This window comes from Hemitrygon akajei, chromosome 5 (genome assembly GCF_048418815.1).
Source record: "Hemitrygon akajei chromosome 5, sHemAka1.3, whole genome shotgun sequence".
Lineage (NCBI taxonomy): Eukaryota > Metazoa > Chordata > Chondrichthyes > Myliobatiformes > Dasyatidae > Hemitrygon > Hemitrygon akajei.
The window spans coordinates 61,225,967-61,245,299 of record NC_133128.1 but is presented as its reverse complement, the minus strand read 5'-3'; the positions used below and the strand labels follow the sequence as shown (position 1 = coordinate 61,245,299).

Below are 19,333 nucleotides of genomic sequence, written 5' to 3'. Positions count from 1 at the left end.
AATGTTAGTATTCATTTTAAGAGGACTAGAATCTAAGAGCAAGGGTGTGATGCTGAGGCTTTATAAGAGGTTGGTCAGAGCACACTTGGAGTATTGTGAGCAGTTTTGGGCCCTTTATCCAAGAAAAGATGTGCTGGTAATGAAGAAGGGCATGAGAATAAATTTGGGAATGAAATGCATGAGGAGCATTTGATAGCTCTGGGCCTATACTCATTGGAGATTAGAAGAATGATGGGGGAGATCTCGTTGAAACCTATCACATATTGAAAGGCCTGGATAGTGTGAATGTGGAGAAAATATTTCTTATAGTAGGTGAGTCTAGTAGGTGAGGCGCAGCCTCAGAATTGAGGGGCGCCCTTTTAGAACAGAGATGAAGAGGAATTTCTTTAGCCAGAGGGCAGTGAACATGTGGAATTCAATGCCACGGACAGCTGTGGAAGCCAAGTCTTTGATTATATTTAAATCAGAGGTTGATAGTTTCTTGATTAGTCAGGGTGTCAAAAGTTATGAGAAGAAGGCAGGAGAATGGGATTGAGAGGGTTAATATAACAGCCATGATGGAATGGTGGAGCAGACTTTAATGGCCAGGTGGCCTAATTCTGCTCTTTTGTTGTATGTCATATATAACTGACAAACTTATTTACATGCATAATGGAGAGCATCCTAATTGGTTGCATCATGACCTGGTATGGTATGGAAACACCAAAGCCCAGGAATGGGAAAGTCTTGGGAAGGTGGTGGTTACAGCCCAATCCATCACAGGCAAAGGCTTCCCCCCCTCGAGCATGTTTACAGCGAGTGCAGCCATCATCAAGGAACCCCACCATTCAGCTAAGCCTCCTCCTCACTGCTGTATGAAGAAGGATGTACAGGAGTCTTGGCTCCCAGAGCACCACTTTCGAGAACATTTATTACGTACAACCATCAGACTCTTCAACCATGTAGATAATTTCACTCAGCACCACTCAGGACAGATTCCACAACCTGCTGACTCCTTTCAAGGACTCTGAACTCGTGTCCTCAGTATTTTTTTTATTTACACTATTTGTCGTTTTGTTGTCTTTTGCGCATTAATTGTTTGTCAGTCTTTGTTTATGTATAGTTTTTTTTCCAAATGAATTCCATTGTGTTTCTTTATTTTCCTGTAAATGCCTGCAAAAGTGTATCTCAGAATAGCATATGGTGGATATACACACTTCAATAATAAAGTTACTCCGACTTTGCTGGTGCCTCAACAGTTGCCTGTTACTTGGCCCTCTGTGCCACTTCAAAGCTAAGATTTAAAATTTCACTTGAGCTGTGGCCAGTTTCATTGATACAGTGTTAGAACATTGAACTGTACAGCACGAAAACAGGCCCTTTGGCTTGCAATGTCTGCACTGAATTGGACTAATTCTCTCCTGCCTATCCATGATCCATACCCCTCCAATCTCTGCATATTTGTGTGTCTGTCTAACAGCTGCTTAAACACCATTAGTGTACCTGCTTCCAGGCACCCACTGTTCTCTGAGTTAAAAACTACTCGTCCTCCACATTTCCTTTAGACTTTCTCCTTCTCAGCTGAAATGTGTGTCCTCTAGTACTTGACACTGCTACCTCAGAAGGATTGATTTGACTTGCATCTTAACTTATAATAAAAACACGCCAACATCCCTTGTTAACATTCCGGTTACAGGCAGTTTAACTGTGAAAACCAGTATTGCAAAGATATATTCACAAATTCAAAACATGGTGTTGTATATATTTCTGAGCTTAGGATCGTAGGATCTTTGGAGGACAGAAGGAAGCTCTTTGGCACATATAAAATAAGTGTTTTAAAATAATTTTTATTTTTCTCAGAGACCCACAGCCAGCTGATGCACAGAGCCAGTATTATCGATAATGCAGCCTCACAGTGGGATAATTGTGAGGCTGTTTGTTTCAATACCATAAAAGTGCTGAAACCCAAGTCTGTGGGGTTCAGTATCCGCAGGAGTCAGTGGAGATAGCAAAACTTCCATGGAGAATTCGTCTAAAGAGGGACAACTGGCTTATGTGTGATTGCGTATTCTGTACCTCTTCCACAAGCTCTGTTTGCTGGACACACAAAATGTGCTGAAACCTAACGGTAGTGGTTTTCTTTTGTTTCTGTCCTGTTTTGGGGAGAGTGTTGCTAGATGTTCTTTAGCTGCTTTATCAGACAAAATGTGATCAGGACCTTCTTTGCTCCAGGGTCTGCACGTTGCTTTTCCCGGCAGCAACCCTTGCTGTCAAAGGACGATGGTTGGTTTTGCAACCTCATGATTTAGGCGTATTAGTCAGAATCTACAAGTAAAACAAAACCAATAGATAATTAATATTAAGGTTTGAATTTATCCTTTTCGTCTTCTCTGGATGAAGAGAATCATGATGCATGTTCTGCAGCAATTTTATGAAATGCTCTACATCTTGGTGTGAGCTGGATGTTTCATCAGGGGTAAGGAGCGGGAATAGAGATGAACGGAGATGCTGTTTCTTTCAACATTCTGTTTACCCGCAGATTCCGGATTTTAAGCCGCTACTTTTTTCCCACATTTTGAACAGCTTTGAACTTTGCGGCCTTTAATACGGTGCGGCTAATGCATGGTTTTTTTTCATGCCGCCTCGTAAACATTTTGCCTCGTAACAGTAGACCAATAAAATTGATGAGTAGTTCACAGAGGTCCAATGAAATTGTACGATAAATCAAGCGCACTTTCACAATTAAATTATTGTAAATCAGTCATTTGTACTCACCCTCATCAACATGGAAAACACTCGAAGAAAAGCATTGTGCTGCCTTTATGGCAGTTACTTAGTTTATAATATTTTCGCTTAGTAATTCATTTTCTAGTTAAAGTTAGAAGAGTTTTAACTATATTTGTTTTCTGTACTACATCGCGGGATGCTATGACGTCACACCCGGTTTCGCTGCGTCTTGTGGGATACCAGTTTGCGATAAACGGAAAGGAGGGGGGGAGCGGCGGAGCCAAAACGCTGCTTTTAAGTTAAAGGCGATCAATAACTTTTCCTGGTAGGCTGCAGTATATATATTTTTTACCAGTCGTTAGGAGATATTGGAATGTTGTTCAGTAAAGAAGTATACGCAACGTATATTTAAAAGTAGCCGCGTTACGGGCACGGTTCGAAAAAAAGCATTTGCAATATGTATTTGTTTTTGTTACCATATGGATTTAATTAAAAGTTAAAAAATCCTCACGTGTAATATCTTTCTGTGTAAATATCTCATATTACAACGTGGGACACCTGCGGCCGAAAATCCGGTGCGGCCGAAAATCCGGTGCGGCCTTTACAAGTAAAAAATTGATTTTATTTCTAAAATTAGAGCCAGCGGCTTTTAATCAGGTGCGCTCTGTAGTCCGGAATCTACGGTAATTTCCCTCCATTTTTTGGTCATCAGTAGCAAATAAATTGTGATTTTTGGCTCGTGATGCAGGTTGCATGTTTTAAAAATGGTCTTTAAATGTCATTGGGTTTTTGTACATCCGTTCAATATATTTTTTTCCAGATAAGATGCAAGGGACACTGATCCTCCGGAATATCAGCACAGCCATAAATGGTTTGTACCAATGTACAGTTACCAATGTAATGGGATCCCACAACTGTGCCATTGACCTCCAGGTTATTGAACGTAAGTACATTGTCAGCACCAACATTTTGCAGAAAATATAACAGTTTTGTGTTACTCTTTTCCTGTGAGTGCAGAATTCAGTTTGACAAAATTTTCAGTATATTCCATACAGCGATAACAATCAGAATGTTTATGCTACTGAAAGGATTGTAAACATTAACCAGCTTGCTATTCAAGTAACTCAACCATATTATAAATTTAGCAAGGAGTTGTAGGCTTTCAACAAAACACTTAAGTTGGCATATTTATCATATAAATCTCCATCTCATCAGGTTAACTAAGCATTCAGCAAACAATTTTCTTCAATAACCCGTGCAATTACTGAGTAAAAATTTTGATACAGAAGAAAACTAAGTATGTTATAAGACCATAAGACATTGACACATCGAGTCTACTCCACCATTCAATCATGGCTGATCCTTTCTTTCCCCCTCCTCAACCCCATTCCCTGGACTTCTCCCCATAACCCTTTGATGCCATGTCCAATCAAAAACCTATCAATCTCTGCCTTAAATACACCCAAAACCTGGCCTCCACAGCTGCCTGTGATAATAAATTCCACAAATTCACCTCCCTCTAGCTAAAGAAATTTCTCTGTATCTCTGTTTTAAATGGATGTCCCTCTATCCCGAGACAGTGTCCTTTTGTACTAGACTCCCCACCATGGGAAACATTCTTTCCACATCTACTCTGTCTAGGCCTTCCAACATTCAAAAGGTTTCAATGGGGTCCCCCCCATCCTTCTAAATTCCAGGAAGTACAGGCCTAGAGCCATCAAACGTTCCTTGTATGATAACCCTTTCATTCCCAGAATCACCTTAGTGAATTGCCTCTGGACCCTCTCCAATGGCAGCACATCTTTTCTTAGACAAGGAGCCTAAGACTGTTCACAATACTCAAGATGAGGCCTCAGCATCACATCCTTTCTCTTGTATTCTAGACCTCCTGAATTGAATGCTAACATTGCATTTGTCTTCCTCATCTCTGAGTCTACCTGCGAGTTAATCTTTTAGGGAGTTCTGCACAAGGACTCCCAAAGTCCCTTTACATCTCAGACTTTTGGATTTTCTCCCCATTTAGAAAATAGTCTGCAGTTTTTTTCTACTACCAAAGCACATGACCACGCATTTTCCAACATTGTATTTCATTTGCCACTTTCTTGCCCATTCTCCTAATCTGTCTATGAATAAAGCCTGTGTCACATTTGAATTCATTTGTACTTATCCCACCATCTTCTCATTGCACTGGCCACATCCATCTGAGGAGGTTCACCAAACCTTGGTTTAAATGACCCATTTGTTTTGCTATGCAGTCATATATAATGGAGTGCCTGTTAAGATTGTGCAGTCTGGTAGTGACTTGAAGTTTGAGCCCATAACATAGGAATCAAAAAAGGGAAAGCACTAACAATTGAACCATGTTCTGAATTCTGTCCCACACTTCTGCACAATTGCCAACCTAAAGAAGTCTAGACGTTGCACCTTTTTGCCTTTGTCTTTGCCAACTGTATAGTCTAATTGCACTTGCCATATTTGTAGCTCTTGCAAGTCTTTGGGCTCAAAAGGAAATGACCTTGCAGGACTTACACCATGTCCTTCCATGAGAATTTGCAGTGCTAATGATAATCTCTGGCCCTACTACCTCCAACAATATCACATTGTCCTGGTGTGTGTGAGAGCTAGCCGGTGATCTAGTTTTCACCGAACTTTGTGGCCCGTGGTCCCAGGTTTGAATCCAGCTAGCTCCTTGCATGCTTCCCATCCGTGCTGGGTTGAGTGTTGAGCTAGCAACTTAGCTTTGTGAAAAAGCAGACAAAATGCTTAGGAAATGGCAAAGGTTGCCACCTGATGTGCTGCAAGGCGTGAAAATGAATGGTAACGATGTGTGTGCGGCAGCTTCTGTTTTTTAAAGTCTGTGAGAAACTTAACGATATTGTTTGCCTTCATGAATTCTACTCGTGCTTCTTGAATTTGCTGGCGTACTCATTGCCTGTCACCGTTATTTAGAAAACCCTTTGATCTATTTACCTCGCACCAAATTATGATCCTGCTACCCCCTCAAGAAGCAACACTCCAAATTCAATACGTGAATCGTGTCTGCTATGTTGGTGTTACGTAAAGAAATAAAGTCATTAAGTCATAAACAGAACATTCTTTAATCAGGTTGTAGCTCTCAACTACACTTCAAAGTCTGGGTACGTGTATGAATCGTGTATGATGCAAACTGGTTTTTAAAGGTAACCTGCACACTTATACTTCTAATAGAATTTACTGGAGAGTTATCAAGCATGGAAACTACTGAGTGATTTTTTAAAAAAGATGTAAACTTCCCCTCAGGATCATTGGCGATAGACCTGTAGTTGTCCTGACTGTGATCGAGTAAGCTAACAAGAACTGGAGAGGCTGAATCTGCAATCTTTTAGGCATTTCTGGCAAGGCACCTACACCAGTGACTGCAGTCGTTATAGTTCTTAACTAACTCATTTATCTTTTCAGTTCATTTGTATGCTTTGAAATGTACCGCCTCTTTCATTTAAAATTATTGTTTATTGCCACACGTTTGAGATAATCTCAGATAGAAATGAGCAGAACTGGTGAGAAAAGAGTTTGAAGCTTGTGGCTATTATTATGAAACTGCTCAAAAACAACAGAGGGTATTATACAAAAATTGTTTCATAATTAGCATTTGTTTCTGCCAAGATGGGTAGAGCTCTGGTCTATTAGATGTTGTTAACATTATCATGTAAACAACACACTTGGGAATGGATCAAAAGAATTTATGAAATTTACCATTTAAAATTCCTATTTTATAAAGATATGTTTGTTATTCATTCGTTATCATCTGAGCTGATCTGTAAAAAATATTATTAATGAGGGGACTGTTTGGTGACATGTGACAATCCAAGGCAGACTGCTGGAATGAAAGTCACCTCTTTCATGGTTGTTAATGGGCCTAAGTGAAATTAGTTCAGGCAATCACAACTCTATTCTCAAGGGATGCAGGTCCACTGCACAGACCTCCCAGTACTTTGTGCTAATTTACACTAATGAGGCAATCTCACAGAGATATTATAGGCTGGCTAATGTGAGAAATGGAAATGTCATGCTAATATAGTGATGGTGGGGGGGGGGGGGGTTATAGGGGGAAGTGAATTCCAGTTAGATTTCTGCAACGGGCTATGTTTGCAATGCTCCACATAAAATAATCTCTCCCAGTTGCTTCCCACATTTTATACATTGCAGCTTCTAGAAACTTTGGACTAGATTTTGTTGCTTAGCCATTTCGCTAACAGTAAGACATGAAGGTTAGGGCATGCAGATAACTAGGACTTGTCAGATTCCATTGGTTGAAGCTATTTCAGTTTGGATTGTAGGCTCAAAGAATGGTGGCAAACGAGAGGCTAAGCTTTTTTAAAAAAATGCTTTATTTTTCAAGTTATGAGTACTTTTAGATATCTTTTAATTTTATTTGTTCTAATTTACTTGGTTTTAATAGTTTTGGAAGTGGCAAAGAGACATAAGATTAATATATTATACACTGGGCAAAGGTAGGGAGGAGGCTTTGCCAGCTGGGGTCTTGACTAGAGCAGAGCAGGATCAGTGAATTTCATCCTTTTGTTAGTCTTCAATTAAGGCAGAAATAGACTTGGGGTGTGGGACAACATGTATATTTTTCACCTTGAACTCTTTTTCAGAATAGAGCTGCAGGATAAATTATAACCTGGAAATGGAAGCTGCAGCAGTGAAAAAGGAAAAGTCTTACTCACATTAAAAGTGTTTTCTCAGTATAACTCAGTGTTTAATTGAAATGGTTTGTTAGAAATTTGAGGTGTTGCTTCACAGTTGGCCTGCATCTATCAGCATCAAGTTCAGGTCCCAAAGCACCTGCAAGAGGGAAGTGTCCCATGTGTAGGCTTGCTACTTCTCCAGAGACCAGTAGTAAATCTCACACCAGCTGCTTAGGAAGCACTGCGAGTTTGGTAGTAAGTTCCCTGCCTGCCCTTGGGGGTGGGTGGAAATTGCTTTCACTTGGAGATTATGATCTGGAATTGACTGCCTGTTGGGAGTCAGCCCCTCAGTACCCTCGGATAGGATTTGGGTGGCACTTGAGAGAGAATAATTTTCAGGGCTTTAGGGGGAGAAAATGAGGGAATGGAATAGATGTGATTTCTGTATCAGAGCCCAAATGATTATTTCCTGTGCTTTATTATTCTCTGATTTTAGGATTCAAGTAGTTTGAAGAGTGTAAGACTTAAATGAATATTCATTGGAAACAAAGCTGAAGTTCAGAGTTTTCCTTTGTTTCAACAGCACAACTTCAGCACGTTGGAATCATAGCTGGAGCTGTGATTACCGGAATCCTGGTGCTTCTGCTCGGCGTAGTTTTTGTTATTATCGTTCTTTTCTACCGGAGAAGCAAAAACAAGTATGAAGAGGAAGAAATTCCTAATGAGATACGGTCAGTACTTTATGACATTAGAGGAGGTCGACTTTTGGCTTTTCGTTGCCTTGTTTGTATTCAGGGATATGATTACCTCAGCCACAAGTGAGCAGGGAAACAATGCCCAGTTATTCTCAGCATATGACAGAGGTAAATGGTAACTAACCACTGCACTTGTAATAGTTCCATCAGGTCTTTTGTATTCAAATAAATAGCATATATGGCCTCAGCTTAATGACATCTAAAAATGCACCTTTTACAAATGTGACAATCCCTCTGTACTAACTGGAGTTTGGATTTACTCAATCCCTTCTTCAAAGCACACTAAGAACAGCTGGAGCAGTAATGGGTGCTTGCCATAGTCCAGGTGGGAGTACTCTCACTCCTGAGTCAGTAGGTTTGAGTTCAAGTCACATTTCGGAGATGTGAGCGCAAAATCTAAGCTGGCGTTCAGTACAGTACTGATGGAGCGTTGCTCTGTTAGATACACCAAGGCCATAAGTTAAAAAGGACTAATGGCATGGAGCATTTCCCAGAAGCTTCCTGGTAAATGTCTATCTCTTAAACAAAAGCATCAAAACAGATTGGTCATTTCGGTGTCTGTCTCTCCCTCCCTCTCCCCTTCTCCCTCCCCTTCTCCCTCCCCTTCTCCCTCCCCTTCTCCCTCCCCTTCTCCCTTCCCTTCTCCCTTCCCTTCTCCCTCCCCTTCTCCCTCCCCTTCTCCCTCCCCTTCTCCCTCCCCTTCTCCCTCCCCTTCTCCCTCCCCTTCTCCCCTCTCCCCCCTCCCCCCTCCCAGACTAAAGATGTTGCCTAGCCTATTGACTATTTCCAGCATTCTCTGCTTTTATTTCTGATTGTTTTCTTAGTTTTACTTTAGGATCGTGCTGCTTGAGACCGGTCTTCTCAATTTCCAGTTCCACAACAGCACTTGCACAGCTAAAGCTTTCTGCTTGTTGAGCAATCTTTTTGGATGTCCTGAGGTCATGAAAGGAGCTGTGAACTTGTCCAATAATTATGTTAAAACATTTTGCCATACCACCCCAACGATCAGCTTAACACCTTTCACCAAACATATCCTGCTGTTTTTCATTTTCTAGCATATCATTGCAGCAAGATATTTTTGGAGTAAAGCTCCAAGTATTTGTATTACGTTTGTGATAATCTGTATTTCAACAACAGCCTCAACATTGTGACCAGCAAAATCTGCTTCGGGAACAGTTGGTATCCTAGGCCAAGCGAGCTAAAGATGCCCAATTTTATGGATTTGGAATAATTATCCTAAGCTTCCTGTACAATGCTGGCTGTAAGCCAACGGCTAATGAGGTTTGTACACATCTGGCCAGATGATGAGATATAAAACGCTGCCCATACGACTACAAAGATGAGTAAATATTAATTCAGCTTTGCTAAAGCTTCCATTTGAATTTTAAATATTTGCCAACCTGAAGAAAATAGGAGAGATAGTGGTAATAAGACAAAAGAAAATGCAATGGGAAAGTGTAAAAGGCTGCTTGCCTGTTTTGCTGCTGTAGAATTCGTTGGACGTAGAGTGGTCTGGTCAGCACTTCCAAACATTTTCCTTTGAGAGTAGTGACACACAGTGCCCTGAGGACATAATCCACTGCTGGGGACTAAGATAACTGACTTCTGTACAGATTTCCACCAGCTCCTGGTGGAAAGCATTCCAAGACGAGTCAGCAATTTTAAATTCCTCGGTGTTATCATTTCAGAGGATCTGTCCTGAGTCCAACACCTAAGTGCCATTATGAAGTAAGCATGGCAGTGCTTCTTCTTCCTTAGAAGTTTGTGAAGATTCACCGTGACATCTCAAACTTTGACAAACCTCTGTAGATATGTGGTGAAGAGTATATTGACTGGTTGCATCTCGGTCTGTTATGGAAACACCGATGCCCTGAACTGGAAAATCCTACAAAAATAGTGGATACAGACCAGTCCATCATGAGTAAAGCTCTCCCCACCTTTGAACATGTCTACACAGAGCACCGTCACAGGAAAGTAGTGTCCATCATCAAGGACCCCCACCCCACCATCCAGGTGGGAATAATCTCACTCCTGAGTCAGTAGGTTTGAGTTCAAGCCACACTTCAGAGATGTGAGCGCAAAATCTAAGCTGGCATTCAGTACAGTACTGATGGAGCGTTCCTCTCGCGGCTGCTATCAGGAAGAAGGTACAGGATCCTCAGGACCTACGCTATCAGGTTCAGCAACAGTTATTACCCCTCAACCATCAGGATCTTGAATCAATGGGGATAACTTCACTCACCCCAACACTGAACTGTTTTCACAATCTATGGACTCACTTTCAAGGACTCTTCATCCCATGTTCTTGATATTTATTACTTTATTAAATTATTCTTTTCCATTTGTATTTACACAGTTGGTTGTCTTTGCACATTGGTTGTTTGTCCATCCTGTTGGATGCAGTCTTTCACTTACTCTATTGTGTTTCTTGGATTTACTGTGTATGTCCGCAAGAAAATTAATCCCGGGGTTGTATGTGGTGACTTCGTGTATGTGTATGTACTTCGATAATAAATGTACTGTGAACAGTTATCTTCAGTTGCTTCATCAGTGACTTTCCCTGCTTCATAAGGTCAGGGGGTAACGCTCACTGATGTTCACCATTTTGCTTCAGCGTGTAACTCTTTAGGTACTGATGCAGCATGTGCCGTCAGTCAAGAAGTTCTGGTTAGTTCCCAGCCTTAATACGGTAGGTGCCAGGTAGCATCTGTGTCACACCAGCAACAGTCAATTACCGTTTTCAGCAGCAGTTTAGCTACATTTTCATTCCATTTCCACTTGTTTATGATCCATGATTTATTTACAATTTTTTCTAGCCACTGCTAAATCTCCGAACATCCTTATCGTAAGGAAGGGAATTTTAAGGGGAGCACCACTGCCAACACCGTGTTTGCAGGAGCAGTATACCCAGTTGGGAGTTTCAGTAACATCTCACTCCTTGCAAATATGTAACCCAGGAGTGTGAAATACCTCTAACACAAAATCAATGCCAACGCAAATTAGGTAGTCGCTTGATCATCATCCCAGCATTACCTTAAGTACTTGTTTTCTCCACATGAGTGAAATATTGCAATTTGTATAACTTACAATATGCACTCCTAAGGAGGCTTCTGTAACAGAAGTTCCCAAAACACATAGCCCAGGGGGAGCAGCTGCATTGGAATTTGCCTCTCACCAATTCTACAAGTGATTGACACTGCTGGTGTTAGTCTGTTGATAGCCTGGAAGATTCCGATGATTCAGGAAAAAAAAACTTACTGTGAGAGCTTCGGTGAAAAAACAGATTTGCTTCAGATGTATGCTGGACATGAGGATGACCCTTTATCCATTTTTAAAAAAGGCAATCAGGGCCTTACATAATGCTCCTGGTGTTCTATCTCTCTCTATCCCTAAATTTCTCACTGAAAATAAACCATTGTACCTGTTTACATTTATTTTTATAGCCTTGCAGACTTGAGGCTCAACTTCTGGTAATTGCTAGATTTGGGAATTTATTCCAAGATATTTTAGTTCCTCTACTCACTAGAATTGAACCATCAAAGTACTGATTGCTATTCTTCCCACTAGAATGTACTTCCTTGCATCTAGCTTAAATCAGGGGTTCCCAACCTGGGGTCCACAGAACCCCGGTTGTTGGTAAGGGTGTATGGCATAAAAAAGGTTGGGACCCCCTAGCTTAAAAGATGACAAATGTAATTGCTATAATCTTCAGATTAAAAATTATGGAAGGCATTGGATCTAATTTTCCACTTAAGTACTAGTGATAGCAAAAAGTTTAAACAAAAGATTCAGTATAGCCTTGTGATGGACCTCAGGTAAGTTACTCCAAAATTTATTGTTTCCTATTAGATTGTGCAGATGAAAATGTATTGAAATACACACTTTCATTTCCATTTCTATTGTGCAGAGCACTTGATTTATTGAGTTAAATGAAGAAATATAATTTTCATTTTGAAGGGTAGAGCTGTTACATTTGTCATCCCTTAAGTTAAAATCTTGTGCCTTAATTATTATTCTAAAAAACGTACATTTGCATGAGAATTGATGGACTATGGACAAAATGGATGATGTGTTCCTTTTTATTTCATGGGATGTCTGATCAGATGTATAGTCAGTTTCTATTTGGTAAATTAAGCAAACAAGATTTATTTTGAAAAGTCATCTTTGAAATGCAAGGTTAAGCTGCTTAAGATATTTTGAATGATGAGCTTCAATGCAGTGTAGGGTACCGGGGGACAGGTTTGATTTGCACACTAACTGTGCTTTTAGGCACTGAACCATTGGTGGTGTTCCCCGTGTATTCTTTCCACTCTTGCCCAGGACACAGGCTTCACTGATGAGCATTTATTACCCACTCCTGGTAACCTTTGAGAAGGTGATGTTGAAGGGTGTACTTTGACCCAGTGCAACATTTTGTGGTAGCCACTGTTGAAGGCATGGCGGTATTTTACCTAGTAGGGATAGTACGTGATATGGAGGTGACCTTGAAGATAGCGTTGCTTTGAAAGTAACTTCATAAATATCTGATTGTCGAGTAAAGATACAAATGGATGATCAGAAGATTTTGCTTTCACAACTTGTTTGAAAGTAGGCCAGACTGTTGGTGCTGAATCTACTTTGATTTCCAAGTTGCTAGGCAACTCTGCAGAAGATATTAGTGTAATTTACTTCAAGGTCTATTCTAAATCTGCAGAATGGGAACATAATCAGCACATAGTGGAATTAACCTAGAGGTTTTTAGTTTTATTGAAACATTAGTTTATTTTGTAAAACAATGATTTTTTAATTGGAATTAATTTTAATGTGGATGAATTATGTCGCTATTTCTAATCATAAATAAAAAGCACAGTTGTTGTGTGTGTGCTTGGATTCCCCTTGGTGATATATTTTATATGCTGTGTCAGTTTCACAATGACACTACGAAGAAGGTTAACCGTCTCTGTATGGGCGTTTCTACTGATTGATTTCTACCTGCAGCACAAACAAAATATATTGAGCACAAGTGACACATTAGGAAAATTATTTTTGCTGCTCTTGCAAAAAAGTGTAGTAGAATAGGAGTACAATTTGCGGTACTGGATTTGAAGATTGTTGTAATTTCAAGCACAGAATAAACACAGTGATCTGTTTAGTTCATTAATTTTTGAGTTCAACTGACCTATAGGTTTAATATTTTTAATTTGTCAAATGATTATTATCATTGTATTATTTCTTTACATAAAATGAAGTTGAATAAGGTTCAGGAGATGGCTCATAGTCAACTGATAATGTTTTTAATCCAAATTTTTTTCTTCAGGGAAGATGACATCCCACCATCAGCATCCATCAAAGGCTTTCATCCAGATGGTTCGTCTGAAAATGATACCCTTGCTTCAGCAAACACATACAGTGCCCACTACTGGCAAAGAAAAAATCCCACCTATGAGTCAAATATGTTTAATCGATATAATGGTCACATGCACCACTCCGTTAATATATTGTCTAGGCAACCACAGAGTCGTGCACTGTACATGAATGGAAGCCAGCACACCATACCAAAGACAGCGGTCATTACCACAAGTTCATCTCCGTCTTCACAAAACTTAGCAAGGTACAATGACTCATTTGGTCGTAAAACACCTCCACCACTCCCGCACTCCTATACTGTGAGTCATGCAAATCTTCAGCGAATGGGTGGCATACCGGTCATGATACCTGCACAGAACAGGGCAGGATCACTGGTGTAGATAACACCATTTCACCGATAGAAAACATTACTTGTGAGCTAAGCCTCAATTATAGACTGAACTTTTTCATGTATAAAGTATAACATGCCCTTTCTTACCAGGTATCTGATGAACAAGATATTCCTATAAAAGCAAAGCTATTCATGCCTGAGTTTGACTTAAATGCAACTGTGTTTTGTCTTAAATTAATCTTACTTTGAAGTCTTACTTTGAAAAAGTCTTAGATTGACATTGACACACCATCATAAGGTTCAAAGAAAAAGATGGCAGTGCCCATTTTTTTTCCAAAAAGAACAAAATATGTGTTTGAAATTGAAGATGAACAATCCAGGTTTGTGATTGGACTGCATCAGCTCAACAACCTGTGAAAGATTTAATAGGAGCTTGGAAAATGGTTGCTTCTTTCTGAGAAATGAAGATTCCTAGTGAAATTTTACCAAAAATGTCTCAAAGCATGAATGCCTCACTTTACTTGCTCTTGGAAACCTGTAAATACATCAGCAAAATAGGAAAAAGACTAGTTCTGGAAAGCTAACAACTCATTTCCAAAGTTTAGTCAATTATGTTAAGTGCACGAAAATGGCCTGCATGTTGTAGGAGATAATAACTTCATCAACAGAATATAATTTTGGAAGAATATAGGTTTCTTTGAAAAAGGTTTGATGTTTTTTTCATCCTGTAATGTGGATAAGCTAGATTTTGCAATGTATTACTTTTGTTGAAGTGTTCGTGCGACAGTGATTCTCAAGAATAACAGTGGCAAACCTGGCTATGAGAAGACTGGACTGCTGTGGTGATATGTGGAAGAAGATGTTTGAAAATGGAATGAAACACGGAATAATAGCATTAATTGATGCCACACCTGGACTGAGCATGCATACGTCTTAATTGTTCTGTGGAACAATAAACCAGTGATTTACACTAGTTTTCTATAATAGTATTAATGATGACGATGGTCGTGGTAATCAATGTAAATATAGAATGACTAAAGTTCATTCTTTTGTATTTTGTTAGGACTTTGGAAAAACACACTGAAGAAATATTCCTTTGGTCCCTGCCATTATTAAGGGATTAGGTTATACTTGTGTTGGAATGCTTACTTATGTTTACATTTTTTTTTATTAGTGACAATGACCATTGTGCATCAGGTTGAACTCAAGTGTGATAAATATTCCAGGGTTTTGCCATTGATATTGCAGAGCTATTGTCAGTCAGTAGAGGACCGTCATTTATATCCTTGTAAAGAGAGAGATCGAGGAGAGGCATTAGATCTATTTTAACTATTTTCCTTTACATCGCTGTGCTGAACTGGGAATGAGGACTGGCTTCAACTAAGTAATCATCAATATAAAATGGTTGATTACTGTACCATGAGAATATTTGGAAATTATTAAAGTATTGCATCCTCCTGTGTTTTGTAAATACTGTAGGTTGCTAATGAAATGGTGCCAAAACACCTCCAGACATTACTAAACATGCCAGCTTGTCAACAAATCAAAGGACCTGGGTTTTGCATTCATGTTTAAGATTGAAAGTCAGTTCTCATTGAATAGCCTAAGGAGATTAGATTAAAAGCAAACCCAGGGCCATTGTGATAAGACTGCTGGTCAGTGAAAATTAATTCCAGGCAGAAAACACCACTAATTTTCCACTGTTTGCACTTGAATTAATCTTTTCAAAAATCCAGATTCAGCAGCTTATGGTCTTTTGGGTTCCTGTGCACTTGTCTAACTCTGTCATTTACAATAAAAGTCAAATTAGTATTGTAACATGTTGGTATTTTGGATTTTTCACTTTCCACTAATGAAATATGTTTATCAGCTTTGGAGAAAAGAACTGTATTGAAGGAAAATGACAAAAGAAACAGTTACTTTAACTCAACACTGAAGGATATGGAGGATTTGAAGTGATTTGGAAAAGCACAGTTATCCTGCAATTACTTGGTCCATTTTTGATTGCTGAGTTCTAAATCTTTAATGTACTTGTGTGAATTGGCCAACAATGGAATGCTGGCAACTACATTAAGATGAATAACACGTATGGATTAAACTAATAGTGTGCCCTTAAGCAGACCTTTCAGGATAGCCAATCCATGCTGATTTGATTGGCTATTCTTCACTGGAGGTATCCTGCTCTCTGTTTCTTCATAAATATCAATTAACAACAAATGATTTCCATCAAATCAGAAATAAATTCGAAGTAGAAAATTTTAGGCTTTTCACCCAGTGATGTTCAAGAAAGAGCAATATATTTTCAAGGCAGTTTGATTGTGACTCAGGGTATTGGTGTTACCAAATATCCATTGCTGCTGTTTTCTCAGATTGTAGTTGTCTATGGTTTGAGCTAGGAAGAGAAGTTGTGACTTATACAGGTTGTAGATTGATCCATGTTGAATTGGCAATGGATAGAGGGGATATTTTAAGTTGTGGATGAGTTTTCAGTTCTGCACGTTGCTTTTTCCAGTAAGTTGTAAGTTTTGGCCAATTTTATCCTAGTAAATGGTGACTAGTCTGCCACGTTCTAAACTGGAGAATCTTTGATGCTTTGAGATGTAAGTGTCAGGTTCATTTGTCCCAGTTTACCTAGTCTCTGACCTGCAGTTTTATCCACAGTATTTAATTAAAGGCTCCAGCAGGTTAATGGTTGATAGTGATTTACAATGTTTTGGTGTGTGATTTAACTATAATAGCCAGGTCCAACAAAAGTTGTGATCTTGTGAAAATTGTGGTTTTTGCAATATAATACCTCCTTGCGTATTTGTTAATACTTCCTCTGTTCTGGAAATGGTAGAAAAGCTTTAGTGGTGATGTGAAGGAGGAGCCAGTTCATCACCTGATGGTGGGGACAGTGGTTAGTGTGGGTGCTGCCTGCAGTGTGTTTGGGGTCAGCCCCCATTCCAGGATCCTCTCCCCACTATCCAGTGATGCCTCTGGATGCACCCAGATTTTGTGTTCTCAATGTTCTATCTGTTTCAAATATAAAAATGGGTTTGGATTGGAGAAATGAGCTAGATCAGAATTTATGTACTGCTATATTTCAACAGATAAAATACAGATACAAAAAAATGTGTGCAGTTTGTTGGTATTGAAATATCTGCAGTGTGGGCAGGGACCACTACTTGGTTACTGATCTCAAGACATTGTTTTTGTTGTTCTCCTGGTATTTCATGCACCGTGCCCTCTAATTGTTTTTTACAGCTGCACAGACCAAACGTTGATCTGAGCACGAAATTTTTGCACAGCCTGAAAACTGTGTGGCACCTTAAATTATTTTTTTTCTAATGTGCATTCTATGAATATTTAGAATGAAAGTTGAAGAATCACTTTCTTTTGATTTTATTTATTAATTGAAGAGTATAATGAAATACAGTAGAACAAAGAAAATCTTTCGCATTTCATAAACTTTTTCTCATCTGTCTTTTTACAAATCCATTGTCTACAAACACTGAACAGATTAATTTTGTGTTCATATGAAAGATTCGTCTTAATCCTCATTAGATCGTCCAAATGTTCCACCTCTAGTCTGTTTCTGGGTTTACATTTGGCTGAATTTGTAAGACTGAATCCATATTCACAGTCAACACTAGAAGTTTGAAGTGTTCCAACGATGCCAACAAGAATTCTTCAAGTACTTTGTTTCTAAACACATAGTTCAACATATCAGTAGATGTCTTAATTGAAGGAGTCTTAACTTAAGACAAATTTGAAATCACAGGGATTGCTGCAATATTTTTGAGGTAACACTTTTGTCGTAATTCGTAATAGTAGCTGGGTATTCTTCAGTAGCTGGGTATTCTTCGGTAGCTGGGTATTCTTCGGTGGCTGGGTATTCTTCAGTAGCTGGGTATTCTTCAGTAGCTGGGTATTCTTTTGTCAGTCATACAGCATCATCTTTTCCAGTTTCAAAATTGGTTGTATCTGCAATAACAACAGGGTCAAAAACTTGCCATTCTCTTAACTCATCATCAGGAAAACGATTATCTAAGCGATTACACACACATTGACTGAATTGAATGTTAATCCCAGTATTGATGTTAGAACTTGTAGATGCAAGCAGATCTTTCACTTTGACACATTTCATAAACTTCTTCTAGTCTGACTTTATTACAAATGGTATCAACAAGCTACTGTGAACGTAATTTGTTACATTTTTGCTTTGCGCACTGCAGTACTTCAATTGCATTCAAACAGCTTTTTTGAAGGAATTTACAAAGAGATGCAAGATCTTCTAAAAATCGTTAAGGACAGTTAAAGTTACTCAGTATTGTGGATAGCATCTTCAGGCAGTAGATGCTGACTGGATCATTACATTCATTAACTTGCTCTCTGCAAACTGGATCAAAACTTATAAAAAATATAGTAACGTTATATAAAGGAAAAATCAGTTGTTCGGCAACAAAGGCCTTGTGCTCGGGAGCATTTCAGTTTTTGCGTGGCCGTGCATCCATGCAGTTCAGAGGGAACAGTGATTTCATGTCTGGAGCACCACTAAAATGCTTAAATGAGATAAGCTTACACTGATATCTGAGGATACTCATTCTAATGAAAGTGCTCAGAAGTGCCCTGAGTATAACATCAGTCATAATAGCAATACTACAGTACATGAAGCAAAAGTTGCTTTTGGCACTTCAGAACCATTCAATGAGATGTGAATGTCATATTGCAATCATAACACAATGTAATGGGATAGATCTACAGCTATGCTCCTGAGGGATTTTGTTTTCTTCATCATGATAGCCCAATGCATGATAAATTTTGAAATGCTGTATAGTGTGCTAACATTTTTTGGTACATTGCAAGAGTTATCAGAATCTTGTTGTATAAATCACTGTTACAGAACAGTACTCTCTTAATTATTGTCATTTGGGAATGGATAGGTAATTGTAATGTAATAATTTCGTACTGATGCAGTTTGCTAAGAATTACTTGAATTTTGATGTATCTGATTAAATCCTGAATTAATTTACCAAATTAATTCTAGATGTGATTTTGTTTTATATTGAAAGACAAAGTCAGCCCCAGGAATCAGGATACCACCAAAGTTGATAAGACAACAAAATAAAATAGGAAGTGCTTGCCAGCAATGGGTTTCTTCAGAAGCAGTATTAAACACTCTGGAAGTTTAGGGTTGTATATAGATGTTGTTAGTATGATGCCATTAGTGTGATGTCATCAGAAATAATAGAAAGAAGGGAGTCCAGGAAACCCTGAAATTAATGGGGGAGTGGCATAATAAATTCGAAGCAATTATTAACAGTACAGAGAGAAAAATTGTAATAGGACATTGGGTACCTGTTTCCAGCTTTGTTGGAAGACTATATTCTAAATGTTCTAAAACTCTAGAGATGTAAAAGGCAATGCTAATTGATTTGCAAAAGTATTAAATAATTGTAGAGGTTTACAACGTAAACAATGATATGATTGATCATGGACCAAGCCAGAATCTGCACAAACACTGTTTCCTATGTTCATAAATT

The 19,333-nt window shown here is 38.9% G+C and overlaps 1 protein-coding gene across 2 annotated transcripts in view; it reads left to right on the top strand.

Annotated features, from left to right (window-relative positions):
- The window catches only part of igsf11 (immunoglobulin superfamily member 11), a 218,875-nt gene extending 200,048 nt beyond the window's left edge, over positions 1–18,827 (top strand). For both annotated transcript variants that reach the window (XM_073045608.1, XM_073045609.1), the window contains 3 exons: positions 3,527–3,649; positions 7,960–8,107; positions 13,428–18,827. In XM_073045608.1, coding sequence (XP_072901709.1) covers positions 3,527–3,649; positions 7,960–8,107; positions 13,428–13,857 — 701 coding nt within the window. In that variant the 3' untranslated portion in view covers positions 13,858–18,827. The remainder of the gene's footprint in view (positions 1–3,526; positions 3,650–7,959; positions 8,108–13,427) is intronic.
- Positions 18,828–19,333: the final 506 nt, after the last annotated feature.